The sequence below is a fragment of the Balaenoptera acutorostrata genome, chromosome 15 (assembly GCF_949987535.1).
Source record: "Balaenoptera acutorostrata chromosome 15, mBalAcu1.1, whole genome shotgun sequence".
NCBI lineage: Eukaryota > Metazoa > Chordata > Mammalia > Artiodactyla > Balaenopteridae > Balaenoptera > Balaenoptera acutorostrata.
Genome location: NC_080078.1, coordinates 49553404 through 49573773, shown reverse-complemented (window position 1 = coordinate 49573773; position 20370 = coordinate 49553404). Strand labels below are relative to the sequence as shown.

Here is a 20370-nt window from a genome sequence, read left to right as displayed (position 1 = left end):
CACCACCGTCCTCCGTCGCCCCAACTTTTTCCATCTTCTCCAACAGAAACTTGTACCCATTAAACAGTAGCTTCCTATCTCTCCTCCCTGTGGCCCCTGGCAACCACTTCTGAATGTTATCTTACCTCAAAAAGGAGTGTTGACTTTGACCTTGGTTTACAAACAAAAATGTAATTAGATGCAGGAGGGAGGTGAGAAGGGGATAGACGTCAATTCGGCACTGACTGTCCTCCGTAGGAGACACCTGGGGAGTGTACAGTGGCATGTGTGTGTGTGTGTCTTTAAAAGATTCTCCACCTCCCTGCTGGCCTCCTAGCAGTTTGCCACTGGCTTTGCAGCCTCCTGGTTGCCTCAGTCCAGGCAAGGAGCTGGCAATCTCCTTTGTAGTTTCAGGAGCAGTTCTGTTACCATGGAGGCCACATTCTGATTTGAAGAGTGTAAAGGTAATCATTTGTTTTTAGTTTCAAAGATCTTCCCAAAAGATAGGCTGTCGCTCTTCTTCTGGAAAAGCCTGATTGGTAGGATTCCTTCAAGCACTCAGTCTGAAGTGCTTTATTCCATTCCCTCACCAGCTTCAAAACACAAGCTTGCCAAGAGCCTTTGGAGGAAAACCTGCCGCTTCCATCAATTTCACACAAATGGTTGATCCTGGAGGTGGTGCTGTTTGCAATGGAACACTTCACAATCAGAGTGACCACTGTCACAGAAAAAACTGCACAAGGAACGGGATGGTGAAAGAAGCCCAGGTAAGAGGCAATCTCTCCCCCTTACTCTGAATGACCTGAACGTTTCAATATTTGTTGTAAAGCTGTTTGAAGCTGTCCTAGCTGAAAGTTCTTGGCAGGAAGTGTTTTCTGTGTTTTGACTCTTCACTTCAGCTAATTTCAAATGCTTGGCTACTAAAAAGTTTGGATGTGGGTTAAGGAGAGAATTTCTTCTCTGTACAAGAGAGGACACACGTAGATCCAAGAGCCTTAAACCCTTAACATAAAAACATCCCTGCTAGACTTTTGTTTTCTCTCAAGCATTTTGGAGAAAACAGTTGTGAAAGCTAAAACTCTCCAGCTAAATTTCAGTCTATCAGGAAATCACAACAGACTACATTCACCATACTTCATAGGGGAAAAATAAAGGAAGTGAAAGTAAACGCTGCTGAGATTATGTGGAGTAAGCGGCATTTTCCCCTGGTACATGAGGAATGCCTCTCTGATTGAAAGGGGACTTCTTTTTGGTGTTTGGTGGGGCCTTGTCATAGCTTACAGCTTGATTTGGGGCCAAAGTCTTTCTTTGAAACTTGACATCACAAGCATTCCTTTTTAAGACACTTCAGAAAGTGCGGCTTATTGTTACAGGCTGCACACAGGAACCAAACAGACTTTGAATTGTTTTCCCATGTGATACTTTTTTTAAAATTTTTGGCTCCTGCTCTGACAGAATGTTTGAGGGGAATGTACTGAGGAGGAGGAGGAGGAGGAGGAGGAACCCAAGAAATGTTGTCAGCTCATTCAAAGAGGGAGCCGGGTCTGCAAGCTGCTTACGAACAGGCAGGCCATCGCCAGCTTCCCATTGGATGCCCAGCCCCTCTGCTCTGAACAGCAGGGGTGAGTTCACCTGCTTGGGAACAGATTAGCAGAGCCAAACAGGCAGCTTTACCGTTGCAAAATGAGAAGCTGGGCAAGGAACCTGTGCAGGAGAACCGGGGTCAGGGGTGGGGAGGTAGGGCAGTGAGATTGTTCTAAGACCACAGGACAGGTGAGGCTGGCTGGGGGCCAGCCCGCCATTCAGTGAAGGAAATTTGTGTGTCCACTGGAATGAAAGAGTGGTGTGTGGGGAGTGGGCACTCTGGAGCCTGGGTTGTGTGTGAATAGGCTGTGGTCCCCCAAATAGGTTCCCCTCTTGACAAAAGGCATTGCCCTAGCCTTGGAATTGTCTACCAAAAACCTCAGGTCTGGCCTCTCCCAGATGAGTATAATGTGAAGAGAAAATACTCAACTCTTATTCTTTGCACGAGGGCAATCATACTAATACCCATCTATTCGTCACTGTATCGAATCAGACCACTACCACTCAAGACACTCTTTGCCCCTAAAATGGCTGTAACACTGGCCACTGGCCTTCTCACCCTCTGGACCATTCTGACCCTGAAGTCTCTCATTTGGGTAGAGATGCCGTCAAAGCCATTCTCTCTCTCTCTCTCCTTTTATCTTGGTTTTATAACCACCTTCTAGTGTCTGAGGTTAGAGACTTAGCTAAATGGTTACAACCATTCCTAAGGACAAGAGCCAGGATCCTAAAGGTTCATTACTAAGTGCTCCTACAAGACTGTGGATATCTTTGGACACTGAAGCTTCCCTAAGAGCATCAGGACATATCAGGGAGGCTACTGCCTTTTCCAACAGCTCTTTCTGAAGGAGGGACCATCCAGAACCTATTTGCTCAGATATATTTAGGTGTTACTCAGTTGAAATTGGCTCCCACTGAGAGCCTCAATTATGGCTTAAAAAGTATGTTCCAGAAAGAAGAAACCCTGCTGAGTTCTTAGTGCAGTAGGGCAGACAAGGGCCTGTTTTCCCCTCTGTGATATGGATGAAGTTGTCTTTACTATCATGACCCTTAGTCACTGGTTTTAGGCCATTTTGCTTTGAGGACCTTAAACAAACTGAGTCTTTACCAAAAACCTTGAAGCTTGAACACAGTCCTCGTAGAACACTCACACTTGGAACCCAGCCACCACATTGGAAGGAAGCCCAAGCAGCTCAAGAGAAGCCCAAGTAGAGAGAAACCAAGTATCCTTGCTGTGTGCCTAGGCAAGATGCAGCACCAGCTTGTAAACTGTGTGAGTCAGCTATCTTAGAAGTGGATCCTCCAGCCCTGGAGTCTATCTGTTCCAATTATACTTCATGGAGTATACATGACTTGTACCCACAGGGCTCTGCCCAAATTACAGATTCTTTTTTTTTATATATAAATTTATTTATTTGGCTGTGTTGGGTCTTCATTGCTGCGCACGGGCTTTCTCTAGTTGCGGCGAGCGGGGGATGCTCTTCCTTGAGGTGCACAAGCTTCTCACTGCGGTGGCTTCTCTTGTTGCAAGGCACGGGATCTAGGCACGCGGGCTTCAGTAGTTGTGGCTCGTGGGCTCTAGAGCTCAGGCTCAGTAGCTGTGGTGCATGGGCTTAGTTGCTCTGCAGCATGTGGGATCTTCCTGGACCAGGGCTCGAACCCGTGTCCCCTGCATTGACAGGCAGATTCTTAACCACTGCGCCACCAGGGAAGCTCCAAACTACAGATTCTTAAGCAAACAAATAATTGGGTTTTTTTTAAAGCTGGGTTTGTTTATCAGACTTTTTATTTTTAATACCTTTATTTATTTATTTATTTATTTTTGGCTGCGTTGGGTCTTCGTTGCGGTGCGCGGGCTTTCCCTAGCTGCGGCAAGTGGGAACTACACTCTGCTGTGGTGCGCGGGCCTCTCATTGCGGTGGCTTCTCTTTGTTGTGGAGCATGGGCTCTAGGCACGTGGGCTTCAGTAGTTGTGGCACGCAGGCTCAGTAGTTGTGGCTCGTGGGCTCTGGAGCACAGGCTCAGTAGTTGTGGTGCACGGGCTTTGTTGCTCCGCGGCATGTGGGATCCTCCCAAACCAGGGCTTGAACCCGTGTCCCCTGCATTGGCAAGTGGATTCTTAACCACTGTGCCACCAGGGAAGTCCCAAACAAACAAATGATTGTTGTTTTAAGTATGGTGGTGGTTTGCTAAGCAATAATAAACATGTAAACACATGTATATTCTATTTCTTTAAAATGCCTAGAAAAATCATTGTGCAGTCTCATTACAACCATTTTCAGTGCTTTCATTTTGAGGAAAGAGTTTGTTTGGCCATCAATCTTTGGCAAAGATGCCTTTCCCTAAGCTTTACACTTTTGTTGTGTTCTATTTTGTGTTTTGCATAAGGACTTTATGCTTAAGATGAGTGTCTGGCTGGTAAAACCAAATACAATGAACTCAAATATCAACTATACAAAAGCACAATCATTTGAATGTTGTCAAATCTGAAGTGTAATTATTCAATCTGAGGAGGTCTGTAACTTGTTGCCTTATCTATGAAGAAAGAGCAGGCAAAGAAGCATGTATGTGTTCTGGTTCAGATGTTTTGTTAATTAAATGAATACGTGTTTTAAAGTATATTTAATATCTGCCAATTATAAATTAATTTTATCTCTTGGTTAAAGTTTCCTAGAAAATAATTCTCTTTAGAAACACAAGTAGAGGTAGATTGACGTTAACCTAATTACTCTCAAGAAATCCACTACATTTATTTTGAAATACACTTGATTTAATCTTTCTACTAAGTATTGTCACCTTGTCTCAACTGGCCTGAACTAATGTAGTTTTACTGGAATTCTAAAGTATATCAACCTGTAAATTCATGTGAGAAGAAGTTGTTGCCACCATATTAGAAAGAAAGTCATTGGCCCAGTAATTCACAATTTAGATTAAACCTTTGGAAACAAACAAACAAACACTATGAACATAGTTCAGAGAAGTATTCAGAATTGTTCTCCACAATGTACTTCATCCATCACAGTTCCCTCTAAATCCTGCTTAAACCAAAAGTTTTGCCACATTGAAGATCATTTGATTACAGCAGAGGTTAAGATTACAAATGCCCAGCAGGCTGGTAAGGCCTGGTGTGGACAACAGGAAGTGGTCAGCATGGGTTTACCTGAACAAAGCTCATTGTCACCATGAGAGAAAGCATATCCTATGTTGACAGATCTTATGATTTTTCAAAAGAAACTGGAAATCCAGATGGAGTGGGAGGGAGAGAGAATATCCTGATTTTTAAGTATTGGCATCTGATGCTTCAAATTTCCAATAGTGTAGAGTTCAATGAGACATTGCTACCAGCCACAAATCTGTAATCTCTGAACTATAGGCAAATAGGATGAGAAAAATAAGAGGTCATAAATAGAGTGATTCAGGGAATTTGGATCCTCTTAATTTAGACTTACTTTATATTTTTTAAAAGCAATAGATGTATCTTACATCTTAATTTTCCTGAGTTGTTATATTAATACTTGATCCTGGAGTATGCAAGTTTTAAGAACAATTATGACCCAACCAGTTGTACTAGATTTCTCTGACTAACCCTGATTTCAAATATTAGATGACAAAATGTCGTAGAACTGATACCATTTCACTGCTCAAACTTCATCTCTCAGACTTTGTAGGAAGTGACACACAAACCTTTTGTTAGACAATGCACTCATATAGCTTGGTCACCATTATTATTCTCTAGATGTGGTATAACCGGGCCTTCAAAAGTTGCCCAGGAAAAGGCTATGTGTAAATTATGATTATCCTGTCAACTACAACTTATACCTGACTGTTCTTTCTCTGCCATGTGGAGCTTATCCTTTTGGAAATCAAAAATCCTTTGAGAAGCTGATAGATACTTTCTGTATTACAGAATTTTCCAGGTAGAGGATTCATGTGTTCCCTGACTTTCTCAGATCCCCAGGTTAAGAACCTCAGCTCTCACACCCTGCTCAGAAAAACCAACAAATCAGCCTTTCCAGAGAAGACAGGGTAAAGGGATTCATAAATTGATCTACCAAGGAGAGAAAACCAAACATAAGCCAAAGTGACTCAGACCACAAGGCCACATGTGGTATTAATTTATTTAAAAATTTATATTAGAATTTTGTACCCCACTTTATAATACTATTTTAATAATATTTATTTTACTATAAAACTACTTTTATATCCTCCTTGAAAACCTTGAGTATAAATGAACTCCCCAGGAAGATATTTCTTTCCTGGTGGCTTTTCATACCCCAGCACCCCTCAGGATTTCCCAGGGAACCACTTAAGGAAGAATGATAGCAGGAAGACAAGCTTTGACATCAGCAGAATTGGGTATGAGTGCTAGCTTTGCTCCCTACTAGCTGTGCCACATTGGGGAAGTAGCGTCACGGCTCTGGTCCATACCTCACAAGGCAATGGTGAAGATTAGATGAGAGAGTGTATGTAAGGCTCCCAGTAACTATCACATGTGTAGTAGATACTTGATAAATAGTGGCTATTATCTATTAAAGTCTGCCTGCAGCTGTTACCCCTCTACTGCTATTGTAAGAGTGTTCAGTACAATGCCTGGCACATAATAGGTGCTCAATAAATGATAGTCTTAAATCCTTGAATTCCCTCATCCAATGGTGGATTCATTTTACTTGGTCTGTCAGCAGCACTTGACACAAGTAATTACTCCTCCTCCTTCAAGCACTTTTCTCTCTTGGCTTCCAGGTTATGACCCTCCTATATCACCAGCTGTTCCTTTGCAGTGTCTATTCCTGGTTTTCCTCAACTCCTTGATCCTTGAACAATAGAGTGACCCAAAGCTCAGTCCTTGTACCCGTTCTCTTTTCTTTTTTTTTTTTTTTTTTTTTAATTTATTTATTTATTTATTTTTGGCTGTGTTGGTTCTTCGTTTCTGTGCGAGGGCCTTCTCCAGTTGTGGCGAGTGGGGGCCACTCTTCATCGCGGTGCACGGGCCTCTCACTGTCACGGCCTCTCTTTGCGGAGCACAGGCTCCAGACGCGCAGGCTCAGTAGTTGTGGCGCACGGGCTTAGTTGCTCCGCGGCATGTGGGATCTTCCCGGACCAGGGCTTGAACCCGTGTCCCCTGCATCGGCAGGCAGACTCTCAACCACTGCGCCACCAGGGAAGCCCCCGTTCTCTTTTCTAACTGCAGATTTCTTCTGATGATCTGACCTTGTCTCATTACTATATGTACATGTATATATGTGCAGCTGTGTGTATGTGTATGTGTGTATATATATATATATATATATATATATATATATATATATATACATATACACACACACACATATATATGTCATTTCCAACTGCTTCCTTGATCTTTCGCTTGGATGACCAAAGGCATCTCCAACTTAACATGTCCAAAACTGAGCCCCCGATACTCCCTCCCTCTGTCCCTAATGTGTTTCCTTTATAGTCTTTCCCATCTCAGTAAATGACAACTCTATCCTTCCAGTGGCTCAAACCAAAAACCTGGGTATCATTCATGACTTTTTCCTTCTGTATTCAATGAGTCAGCAAATTCATGATCCTACCTTCACAGGATATCCAGAATCTGACCACTCCTCAGCTCCCCACAGCAACCACTCTGGTCTCAGCTACCACTACCTCTCACCTTGATTGTTACGGGAGCCTCATGCCTTTTCCCTGTGTCCCAGTTATTCATTACAGAATGACAACCCATCCCAAAACAGAATGACATTAAACAACCATTTTGTTATGCTCATGGATTCCACTGGGTAGGAATTCAGAAAAGACTCAGTGGAGACAGCTCTTCCCTGTTCCATGATATCTGGGGCCTCGATCGGCTGGACCTAGAACAGCTGAGCCAGGAGGATTCGCCTGCAAGATGGTGTCCTCACTACCATGTCCAAGCTGGGTCGGCTGAAAAAAAGGACAAGCCAGGACTATGGGTAGGATTGCCTCAGACAGCTTCTACAGCAGGGAGGGCTCTAGAGAGTTTTCTAGTAAATGAAGAAATCTCATGGCCTTTTATACCCTAGCCTCAGAGGTCAGCTTCACATCTACCCTGTTGAAGCAGTCACAAACAAGCCCACCAGGTACAAGGGGATAGGACCCTCCCAACTCTTAACGGGAAGATTAATAAAGAACTCATGGTCATATTTTTAAATTGCCATAACCTGCTTCCACCCCTGCCATCCTGTCCACTACCACCAGCAAGACTATTCTCAACACAGCAGCCAGAATGATCCCGTTGAAATGATATCAAAATCTCAATCTTCTGCCCAAATCCTTCCCATGGCTCCCATTTCACTCAGAGTAAAAGCTGCAATTCTTACATTGGCCACAAGGAGCCATGGCTTGGTCCTCACTGACTCATCTCCTGCCCCTTTTCCCAGTGCTCAGTGTATTCCAGCCACACTAGAGCCAGCAGCCCTGCATCCTCCCACCTCAGGACATTCCCACATCCTCTCCCATTTGCACTTCCCAGAAATCCAGGTGCCTGCACCTCCCTCCTTTCAAGTCAAATGTTACTCACAATCCTATTAAAATTGCAACATGCTTTCTTCCTGACTCCCTTTCCTGATCCTGCTTGGTTCTTTAGTACTTAACACCATCTACACACACACACACACACACACACACACACACACACACACACACACACACTTGAATTTATTTCCTATCTATTGTCTGCCTCTGGCTCTAGAATGGGAACTCCACCCAGGCAGAGATTTCTATCTCACTGCCAAATCCCCAGAACCTAGACGGAGCCTGTACACAATAGGTGCTCAATAATAGTTGTGCAATGATTAAAGACCACCTGTTTTTACTAATCTAGTGTTTGTAAGAACTCGGATTTCAGTTTGTTTTGTTTATTTTAATTGCCATTTGCTGTCCACAGGCCTGGTTCTTTAAAAGACTGAAAAGGCCCCACTCATATAGATACACAAGCTTCTTGCAGATTTCAAGGTGTATAACCTCTTATTAATTAATACACTAATTAATTACTAATTTATTAGTAATTTACCTACCTATTAATTAAAGGTTTCCCATCCTTTGTTGGAGAACATGACTACTATTCACTGCCTTCTTTTTAAAAATCACTAAATCACTAGATTTTTGTGTGACCAGGTAACTACGTGCTTTTATATCAATATCCAGATATTATGTATACTCTAAGTTTGGGGTCAGGGAACATGCTTTAAGGAGGTGGAACTTTTTGAAGGAGATGAAAATAGAAATTAAATATTATTGATTTATCCTGATGATTCTACTACCTCTTAATAGGAGATGAAATATGCCTGGATTAGAAGGAAAATGACTAATACCTCAAGGTATATAGACCTGTCATCTGGTTTTAATAAAATTCTGCATTCTCAGGGTTGAATGTCCAAGAAAAATCAGAATAATCTGCTTTCCCATTCATAACCCTGTATATGAAATGATTTTTAAAATTTCAATTAACAAACTTTTCCATCACACTATATGCTAGGAACTTTCTAAATACAAACTTATTTGATTCCCACAACCTTATGACTTTAATACTATTACTATCCCTATTTTTTATATGAGGCAACTGGTCACAGAAAAGTTAAGTAAGTTTGTCTAAGATTAAACCTCTAGTTAGTGTAGACTGGCCCCAGGGTCTGTATCTTTATCACTAGAAAAAAAAAATGCCTTTTCCTCAAACATTTTATTGTGACTATTTGCAAACTTACAGAAAAATTAAAGAGTTCTACACTGAATACTCATATACCTACCACTTAGAAACTGCAATTAACATATTACTATATTTGTTTCATCACACATTTGTCTGTCTATCTGTCCCTCTATCCAGCCATCAAACCATATGTTTGGTGCATTTCAAAGAAAGTTGGAGAATCAATAGACTTCACCCCTAAACTCTTCCACATGCAAATTATTAACCAGATTTCAATGTTTGTCCATCGTTCTTTCTTTTTTCTTCTTTTGAGACAAAATTTGCAGATATAGTTTTGACTGTGCAAATATTTTATAAAACCGTGAGCTGAATCAAGTGTAAATTCATCTAGTGAGATGAAAGACTCAGCAGGAGGCTACCTCACTCGAGAAACTCCCATGTTGTAAACCTATAATTCTGACGGATTCAAGAGCCATTTTCCCTTTTTGTCTGGAGTATAATCCAGCTGGCAGGAAGGGAACTCACTGTAGAAATTCTTAAAATTCCATACCATGCCCTGTCTTCTTACACATGGAGGAATGAGGCTCAAGAAAGCTAAGTGACTGTCCCAGAGGTCACACCAGTGTGAGGCACCCTCCCCCACTCTGGTCTCTTGATACCCAGACCAAGGCCCTTTCTGGAAAGGTGCATTTGTTTCTGAAACCTCCAATCTGTGAAATCAAACAGCAAGGGACTACAGTATTTGATGGCTCAGAGTGGTATCTGCTATTGCAAATTCTTTAGCTTCAATTTCAAAATTGATGATGCAAAATTGCATTTGTCTCATGGAAGATGTAAAGACCTCTCCTATTTCCCAAAATAAGAGCCACGTGGAGAGAGCCTCCTTCTTTGCCTATCTTAGAAAACCATGTCAGAGAAATCAGTATTAATTACAGTTAATGATTGCTGCCACACACAAGGTCCCACCATGTATTTACGCTTTTTGAAGTATTGTTAATTCTCACCTATTGCTTTCCAATTTCACGTATAAGGACCCAATGTTCAAAGAGGTCAGATAATCACTCACACGGGTGGCAAGTAATAGGAGGATTTTCTGACCCCTAATATCACATAAATTGTTGCCACCTCCTGCCCTACTATCCTAGTAAACTGAACCATCATATAGAGGTTGGGAGCAGGGCCTCCCCTTCGCACTGCCTGGGCTTGAATTTCAGCTTCACATCGGTCGCTCTATGACCTTGGACAAGCGGCTTAATCTCTCTGTGCCTCAGTTTCCTTATCTGGAAGATGAGGATAATAGTAGTGCCTGCCCAATAGAGTCGTTGTAAGAAGTAAATATGGTGGCGCATGCATGGTTAGAATGATTTCTTTAAAACGCAACCAATGTTTTGCCCCTTTAACCTTCAGCATCAACTATAATGATCCTTATATCCAACGTCTCGTTGGACTCTCACAGCAATGCTGTGAAGTTTTGAGTGCTAATGACCCATTTTAGGGATGAAAAAAACAGAGCTAAGAAAAATAATGAGACCAAAGACACATGGATGATGGGGACAGAGCTGGACAAGAATCCCAGACATTTTTAACTCTAAGTTCAGGAACGTCTCAAAGGACTGGACACGTAGGTATTTTTCAAACCCTTACTCAGTGCATACAACTCTGTCAACTGTTCCTTTACAAGAATAGGTAGGAAGTAAAAAAAAAAAAAAAAAAATCAGCACCTCTATTCTTCAGCAGATTAATTCACAGCAAGAGAAAAAGTGCTATTCTGGTTATTACACTTACTCAGAAGAGCAGATTTGGGAGTCAGTTTTAGTAATTTTTTAAAATCTGTAAGATTCTAAAAGTCTTGCAAAATGTTAGTTTCTACCTTAGATTTCCATAGCCAGGCAGCAAAGTGATTTTACATGGCACACCAGACACAACTTCCTATAAATCTTTCTTTAAAAATCATTGACCTTTGTCTTTACATCCGTATGGCATGTAGCATGTGTACTCCCCAGAATTACCTTCTTCTGAGCCCTTGTGCAGCCTCAACTTCATCTTCAAACATGTGCCATCATGAAGGCTTGCTTCCAGACCCAGCAGGGGAGCACCAGTCAATTAATTTCTTGGTTCCTTTGCTGAGCCTCCCCGAGGCAATGACATTGACGACGCGTTAAGGATTCTTAGGTCTTCCAACATGGCATGTTTCCCAGTCACCTACTCTGATAGTCTGAAAGAAACTAGGCTCCAGATCGTCTCAAACACTGGAATAATCATGGCAGAAATGATCTCAGATCTCAGAGAAGCATGTTATCTCATTTTCTAGATCTTAGTAACACATTTCTCACTTAATAGAATAGAGAACAGAACTGAGGCACACTTGCCCAATATCTCAAAATGGCCAATCCAGGGCAAGACACACACCTGTCCACTGCCAGTTTCTAGAGCCTCTACACAATACTGCTTTTCATAGTACAGAATCCAAAACAAACCCCGAAGGAGCCCTTGGCAATAACAGCTTTTGCCAAACCATGCAAATAACTTAGGGGTACTTGGGAAAATCTCACAACCGACGTAAGGTTTGACGGATTGGTTTGTAAGTTTATGCAAAAGGGGCTGGCATTTTGTCTATGGGGTTATGCTTCCCATGGGTCAATTCTTCACAAAACCACTGAATCAGGTGTCTACAGACTAAGATACAGAAGTTCTCCACATAGTGACCTGGGAAAATGATACAATGGCTGAAATAAATAGGTCACGAATGTCAGTTTTCTTTTTTTAAGTGTAATATCAATCTTTATACCAATCAGATGACTCATGCTTTGCACCCAGCCATTACTTAGGACTCATAAATAATGATGGCTAAAAAAAAATGCCTGGAATTTTTAAATAGTTGATTCAGGAGTACAGGTAAAAACTAGTCAAGACTAGCCCTGCTCTGGGAGAAGTTACTTTTTTTTCAACATTATATGCCACATAAGAAAAGTTAATCAGATAATTATAGCTGTGACCATGGATGTTATCAGATTTTTTGGAAGCAAAGAAACAAATTGTTGTGTTGTCATACTCTTAGGGAATTGGTTGTTTGGAGACATTATGCTTACTTTCCCAGGAAGCAAAAGGTTTTCATGGAAAATCAGATATGCTCTGCCTTCCATGAACATCAAAGATTCCAGCAAAAAAAAACTGTATACATTCAACTAAGCATCATCTCTTTAAGGACACATTCTGTCTTCAAAGGCAAGCAAAAGATGAGCCAGGTTATAGATTGAAGATGAACCTAGGCTGCTCTTGATGTGCATAAATTGTGAGTGGTTTTATAAGGTGACAGGCAGAGGAGGGAAGGAGGCAAGGAGAATAGGTCTGTACAGCCATGAACCAAATCCTGATAAACACACAGGGAAGGAAGAACAATGGCATCCTCGGCAACTTTCCCTCTTTCTGGGTAGGGGGGTTTTCTGCTTCTTCAGGTTGCTGAATGACAGGCACTCTTTGGTCCATGTTCAGGGAATGAGAAGTTTTGGTTGGGGTCCAGAGATGGTACTTCAGCATCATCAAGGTGCAAGAAGAAATTGTTTCAATTTGATTCAAAGAGAAAAGCCATTGTTTCTAATCCAAATTCAGTCCCCTGTGCTCAGCCCACCACATTTTGTGTGCTTCCAGAGCCCCACCCTTTTTTTAATTCACCTGTGAGTCATCGGCTGCCTGGCACGGGAAGGAAATGCTACAGTACACACCTCACTTCCATGGCAAAGCACGCCTCTGGTGTTGGTTCGTTTTCATGCAGCTTAGGAGACACTTTCCTTTTGATTTTTGGTCATAGGTTCAAAAGTTCAGGATCAATGGAACGAGTATGTTTCATCAAATATTCTTCTGCAAGGGATACAAGAGAGACTTCACCTTATTTTATATTGGATTATAGTTGATTAACAATGGTATGTTAATTTCAGGTGTACAGCAAAGTGATTCAGTTATACATATACTTGTATCTATTCTTTTTCAAATTCTATTCCCACTTAGGTTATTACAGGATATTGAGCAGAGTTCCCTGTGCTATACAGTAGGTCCTTGTTGGTTATCTATTTTAAATATAGCAGTGTGTATATGTTAATCCCAAACTCCCAATCTATCCCTCCACCCCCTATCCTTTTCCCCCAGTAACCATAAGTTCATTCTCTAAGTCTGTGAGTCTCTGTTTTGCAAATAAGTTCATTTGTATCATCTTTCTTAAGATTCTGCATATAAGCGATATCATATGATATTTATCTTTCTCAAAATTACCGACCATACAACCATGAATCACTGTGAATCACTGGTATGTCGGGGCTCCCCGAAGACCCATTCACATGCATGGCTTTGCAGGGGGCCTTTTGAAAACACGTATCAGATCAAGTTTTTATGCAGGCATTTGCTTACAGCTCGTCAATGGCTTCCCTTGTCAGGATCAAGGCTGTGGTCCTAAGCTTGGTTTATGAACTCTGCACAACCTCCCCGCCGATTCATCCACTGATTCATAAAAGATTTATTGGATACCTACTTCGTATCAGCTGCCCTTCTAAGCCCTGGAGTACTAATGATGGACAAAGTGGATGGAGTTCCCCTTTTAGAACTGACCTACAGCCATGCCTGCCCCTTCACTACCCCTGCCAGCCCACCACCCTACCCCCCTCCCTCCCCACAGTTCTTCAGGTTCTTCCTCCTGCTGGGAACACTGTGCCTCATCAACTCCTACTGACTATTCAGATCTTATTTTAAACATCATCTTCTTTAGGTAGGCCTTTCTCTTTTCCTGGACTAGGTCAGATCCCGTCCTATCCACTCCATAGGTCCCTGACTTATTCTTCATTTCCCTTTTTGTAAGTATTTGCTCTGGCCTGTATTTCCATCTAGACCAGGGGCTGGCAAACTTTCTCTGTAACGGTCCAGACAGTAAATATTTTCAGTTCTTTGGGACACGAAGTCCCTGCCACAGTTACTCAACTCTGCCTTTGCAGTGTGAAAGCAGCCATGGACAGCAATAAACAAACGGGTGTCACTGTGTTCCAATAAAACTTTATTTTGAAAGAAAATAGCAAAAGCAAGGGGTAGGCCAGATCTGGCTTGTGGGCCACAATTTGCAGACCTCAGAACAACGGAACCTGCTGTGATGACGGAAATACTGTGTGACTGTCCCACCCAGTAAGGTAGCCAGCAGCCACGTGTGGTTGTCCAACATTTGAAATGTGGCTCACGCAACGAGAACCTAAATCTCTAAATGTATTTAACTTGAATGATTTAAGTTTGATGTAAGTAGCCACATGTGGCTAATGATTATTGTATTGGGCGGTTCACATATAGACCATGAGTGTCATGAGGTCAGGGGTTCTGTCCTTCCTGGTCACCACTGTGTCACCTGGACAGAGCACAGTAGCTAGCATGGAGTACGTACTCAATATGTGTTTGTTGGATGAATGAATGAACAAATATGCCTAGAGATGTTCATAGTAAGTGAAGTAAGACAGAGAAAGACAAATATCATATGATATCACTTATATGTGGAATCTAAAAAAAGGATACAAATGAACTTATTTACAAAACAGAAATAGACTCACAGACATAAAAGACAAACATGGTCACCAAAGGGGAAAGGTGGGGGGGAGGGATAAATTAGGAGTTTGGAATTAACAAATACACACTACAATATATAAAATAGATAACCAACAAGGACCTACTGTATGGCACAGGGAACTATATTCAATATCTTGTAATAACCTAAAATGGAAAAGAATGTGAAAAAGAATATATATATATGTGTGTGTGTGTGTGCATAACTGAAGCACTTTGCTGAAACTAACACAACATTGTAAATCAACTCTACTGCAATTAAAACCGTGAGTAAATAAAGGAAGGAAGAAAATGAACAAATGTATAAATATGGAATGACATTAGACTTCTGGGATGTTGCCACTGGAGACTTCTTGTTCTCTAATCCTGAAGTGTTGTATTTCTGTACACACATTTTATCCCCGCCTTTGTCCATGAGTTCCATGGGGATGGAAGCCATAAGAGAAACTATGAATGACCCAGTGCCTAGTACAGGTGCATGCACATGGTAGTCAGCCTTCCCACGAGTGTTGACAGCTGCCAGTACCCACCTGGGAAGGACAAAGAGTCAGCCCCATGGTTATTTCTGAAATATGTTCCAATCTGTCGCATCTCAAAGGTCTAACTTAAAGCTTCTTTCTGATTCAACCCTGGTGCTGTGGACTTGAGAAATTCAACTTCATACTGACTTTGCCTGCTTTATAACCTTGGGGAAATTGCCTAATGCCCTGTGACTGTCTTATTAAGTGAAGATAATTCTAATTCTATTACAGCTATCCACAACCTACCTCTTAGGAATATCATGTAAGTAAATAAAATCATGGCCACAAAAGCTTTGAGCACCTCAGAGATAAGCACTGTTCTCACCTGGACCGAGAACATCGTAACTGAACAAGAAGATAGTAGGTAGTAGTTAATTTCAATGGTATTAAAACAACAATGCATTGTTTTCTCTGGTTTATCAGAATAACTTCAGAAAAGCTCTGTGCCTCTCACGTGATCCAGCTGGTTGTGAGTAAAATTAGAAGACTGCAGTCATTGCAGGGTGGTGAAGGACAGCCACTTTGTTCCAAAGTTCAATTATGTCCAACTGACTTTAGGGCCTCCACCCCAGCTGTCATCCCAGGTAGGATCCTGCGATCCTACAAATCTTTCTTCCCTGCATTTCTTTTTCACTGCTCTTTGAAACAGAAAGTCTGGCTTACCCTGCAGAGAAGGCCTGTTCAATTTCAGCAGGCACTACACACCACATCTCCAAGCAGGCAATACATGAGGTCCAGCCAGAAGTCCTTGAAAGGTCCCGTTCCTCTCATTTCTACTCACTAACAAGTGCCCATGCTGGTTCTCCTGTCCTGGAAGGCCCTCACCTCCTTCCTCAACATTTCCCAATCTTGGCCCCCTTTTCCTCTCTCATTCACTCAATCCTACAGCAGATTTTCATGGGGCACACTGCTAGGGACTCCATTTAGTCCCCTCCAAGCCATCCTGCCTTTTCTGTGAATCCCTGACTTCCCAATCTGGAAATGTGGAAGCTGGGACTCTTCACGGGCTTCCCTGACTTGTTCGCTAACTTCTCTGGTCGTGGATGGGAAAACCAAGATGATGGGAAAGCAACTTAGCCTCTCAAAGACTGAACTTGTGCATCACTACAAAGAAAGGTTGGAGTAGTTAATACATAAAGAACTTGTCCCCTCAAAAAGTTCCATGATTATAATCTGTCTGTCTGTCTCCCTCGCTGATTTCTGTGGTCCCTGAAGCCTAAGTCTTATAATGTACTTCTTTCTGTCATGAACCACCTAACACTCAGAGATGCTCAATAAATCAAGAATTGAATCTTTGACAACTTCACCAGACTTATTGATTGACTGATTGATTATCTCATTCCATCTTTTTAAAAATTAAAGTACAGTTGATTTACAATGTTATACTAGTTTCAGGTGTACAACATAATGATTTGATATTTTTATAAATTATACTCCATTTAAAGTTATTATAAAATATCAGTTATATTCCCTGTGCTGTACATTACATCCTTGTATCTTATTTATTTCATACATAGTAGTTTATACATCTTAATCACCTTCCCCTATCTTGCCCCTCCCCACTGCACTGGTAACCACTAGTTTGTTCTCTGTATCTATTAGTCTACTTCTGTTTTGTTATATTCATTTGTTTCATTTTTTTAGATTCCACATATAAATGAGAATATACAGTGTTTGTCTTTCTCTGTCTGACTTACTTCACTACGTGTAATATCCTCCAGGTCTACCCATGTTGTTGCAAATGGCAAAATTCATTCTTTTTTATAGCTGAGTAATATTCCGTTTTATATATATATATATATATATATATATATATATATATATATATACACTCATACATTGGGGTACATATATCTTTTCAAATCAATGTTTTCATTTTCTTCAGATAATTACCCAGGAGTGGGACTGCTAGATCATATTGTTTTTCTATTTTTAGTTTTTTGAGGAACCTCCATACTGTTTTCCATAGTGGCTGCGCCAGTTTACATTCCCCAGATTTAAATTTGAATGTTGGCCAGTGCAGACAGGTCCTGATGCACCCTTTTGCTTGGGGAAGTAACTCAGTTCTCAGACTTCCTTCCACATGCTTCTAAACAAGATTTAGACATGAAAGAACTTTAACACAATTCTTATAGTATCTATTCATTAAGGTAATACTAGATGACATAAAAAATGAGCCACCACATCTCAGTGGCATAACCCAATAGAAATTTATTTCTCACTCATATTAAGTCTTATGGGCAGTGGCAGGAAGCTGGAGGGAGAGGAGGTGAAGACTCTGCTCCACATGGTAATTCAGGGCACCAGGCTGACAATGCTCTGCAGATGACATTGTGTGGCTTCCAAGGTCACCTTGGCCATCAGAATTCAGATGACAATAGGGGAAAGAGAGAAAGAGATGGATCATGAGAGAAGCTCTTGTGGGCCAGGCACAGAAATGGCACATTTCACTTCTACCAACTTCACATTGGTCAGTCGTACGGCCACGCATGTCTGCAAGGGTCGTGGGGCATGTAGCCCGGCCATGAGAAAGAGGAGAGGGAAATGGTCTGATGCACAGCCAGTCTCCACCACAATGGACAATAGTGTGAAAATATTTGAAATATTCAAAAGGCCTGAGTGAGAGATAATAAAAGCTATTATTTTTTGCAAGTGATCCTTTATTTTCTGTCCTTTTATTAAATAACTTGTCTTCCTAAAAATATTATTATAATACAAAGTGGTGAGTGTTATAATGGTATTATGTAGTGAGAACACCTAGCCTGGATCTTTTTAAGAAGTGAAGCCAGAACTGGGTCTTAAACTGTGGATATTAGGCAAGCCAAGGTGTCTATGTGTGTGGGGTGGAGGTGAGGGAGGGGGGGCAGCAGAGGACATTTAGGAAAAGGAGTAGAAACTGCAGAAATTACAGGAAAGTGGCAGCATGAAAGAAGGTTTTGGAGGGGATAAAAATCAGGGTTTGGAATGAAAGCAACTCACCTATTTGTGACAAGATGATATGAGTTAGACTAGACTGAGGCATATGAACTTCATAAAGCATTTCTAAACATTTATATCTACAAAATACATGACAGAAGACTGTGGTTAAAATACTTATTTCTTAAAATCCCAGACAACTTTAACACATTAAGTACCCTCTCTACTAAGGTAGAGCTGTGTATTCTCATCATTCATGTATCATTCCACTTTCATGAGTTTTGGTGCTGCATCATTTTGTATAACTTCAGCCAGATCTAATTGACATTCCAAAGTATTTTAGAAGAGAAATAAATGGTAACTTTGAAACCAATAAGACTCTCAAATGTTTTAGAGTAAAAGTAGAGGATTCCACTGAGGAAAGAGTTGCTTTGAATTTTACCTGCCATTAGGGATGAAAATTAAACATATATATATACATGTATACACACACACACACACACACACATACATACATGCATATATATACATACACATATGTATGTATATACATATGTATTTACATGCACATACACACACATACGTACATACATACACACACAGTAAGGAATATACATATACATACATGTACATACACACACACACACACACACACAAACACACACACACACAGTAAGGAATATATACTTACCAGTCAGGACAGGGCATTCATTAACCAATCAGAAAGGATGCTTGGGATAAACAACTGAAATGAGTATATCATGTGTACTAGATGAGCATCAGTCCCATCTCTCTCCACCAGCCTCTCATCTAGTCTACAATTCTTGTTACTCCCTTGACTGGGGATGAGAACTGATCCGACGGGATCCTTGCGTCTGCCAGTAGTGGAAGACTCAAATATAAGTAGATTAAAAATAAGATTTTGGGGCTTCCCTGGTGGCGCAGTGGTTGAGAATCTGCCTGCCAATGCAGGGGACGCGGGTTCGAGCCCTGGTCTGGGAAGATCCCACGTGCCGCAGAGCAACTAAGCCCGTGAGCCACAATTGCTGAGCCTGCGCGTCTGGAGCCTGTGCTCCGCAACAAGAGAGGCCACGATAGTGAGAGGCCCGCGCACCGCGATGAAGAGTGGCCCCCGCTTGCCACAACTGGAGAAAGCTCTCGCATAGAAACGAAGACCCAACACAGCCATAAATAAATAAATAAATAAAATTTTAAAAATAATAAAATAAGATTTTGTTATTCTCACATAATAAGAATCTAGAGTTGGGAAGAGTCTAGAGTTGGGAAGAGTCTCATTAAGGACCTCAGGGCTTTCCATCTCTTCTTTCTATCAATACCATCTTTTGTGCATAACTAAATATCTTCGTCTTGTGGCCACAAATGATTGCTGCAATTCCAGATGACCCAAGCATCATGGTCTCTCTCAAGTTCAGTATCTCAGCCCCCCATGCCTCTAATCCCCACCCCTTCTTCCCCCTCACACTTACTGCCTCCAATGGATCCTTGCTCTCCCACTTCTCCCTGTGTGTAGGTACTGGCCAAGGCTCTATACCTATTCTTTCTCTTCTTTCCCAAATATTTCTCTAAAAGTAGCATCATCCATTCTAACAGTTTCCTCTAACTTCTCTACTCAGAAGATTTCATGAAAATCTGAACATTTAATAAGTGTTTACCCTGGGGCAGGTACTTTGCATATATTATCCCATTCCATTTTCAAAACAAACTTTACTAGTCCATTTTCCACTGGAGGCATTTGAGACTGAGGGAAATTAGCTGACTTGCACAATGTCTTACAGTCAGCAAGTGAAAGTGCCAGGATTTGAACCCAGGCATTCTCCCTCCTGCCTAAGCTCTCTCCACCATCATGCTCTGCCTCCCACCAACACTGGGCTCAAATGCCCCCTCCTTCAGGAAGCCACTCCTGATTGCCCAATGTGATACGGTCCCTCCATTTGTGTCACTCTTACGACGTTTACTTTTTGCTCTATGTTATGATTATGCTTGCTCCCCTCCCCCCACCACACACACAATTACGCTACCAATTCTGGGAGAAAGAGACTATATTTACTGATTTCCTATCTCCTCTAATATTAGCCTAGGACAGTGCAAAACAGACCG

The 20370-nt window shown here is 41.5% G+C and overlaps 1 protein-coding gene across 2 annotated transcripts in view; it reads left to right on the top strand.

Annotated features, from left to right (window-relative positions):
- Positions 1–307: 307 nt before the first annotated feature.
- SPTLC3 (serine palmitoyltransferase long chain base subunit 3) overlaps positions 308–20370 on the top strand; it is a 127476-nt gene continuing 107413 nt past the window's right edge. The window contains exons 1-2 of one of the 2 annotated variants that reach the window (XM_057530231.1): positions 308–443; positions 573–746. In XM_057530231.1, coding sequence (XP_057386214.1) covers positions 639–746 — 108 coding nt within the window. In that variant the 5' untranslated portion in view covers positions 308–443; positions 573–638. The remainder of the gene's footprint in view (positions 444–572; positions 747–20370) is intronic. The other variant, XM_007165262.3, reaches the window with a different exon arrangement.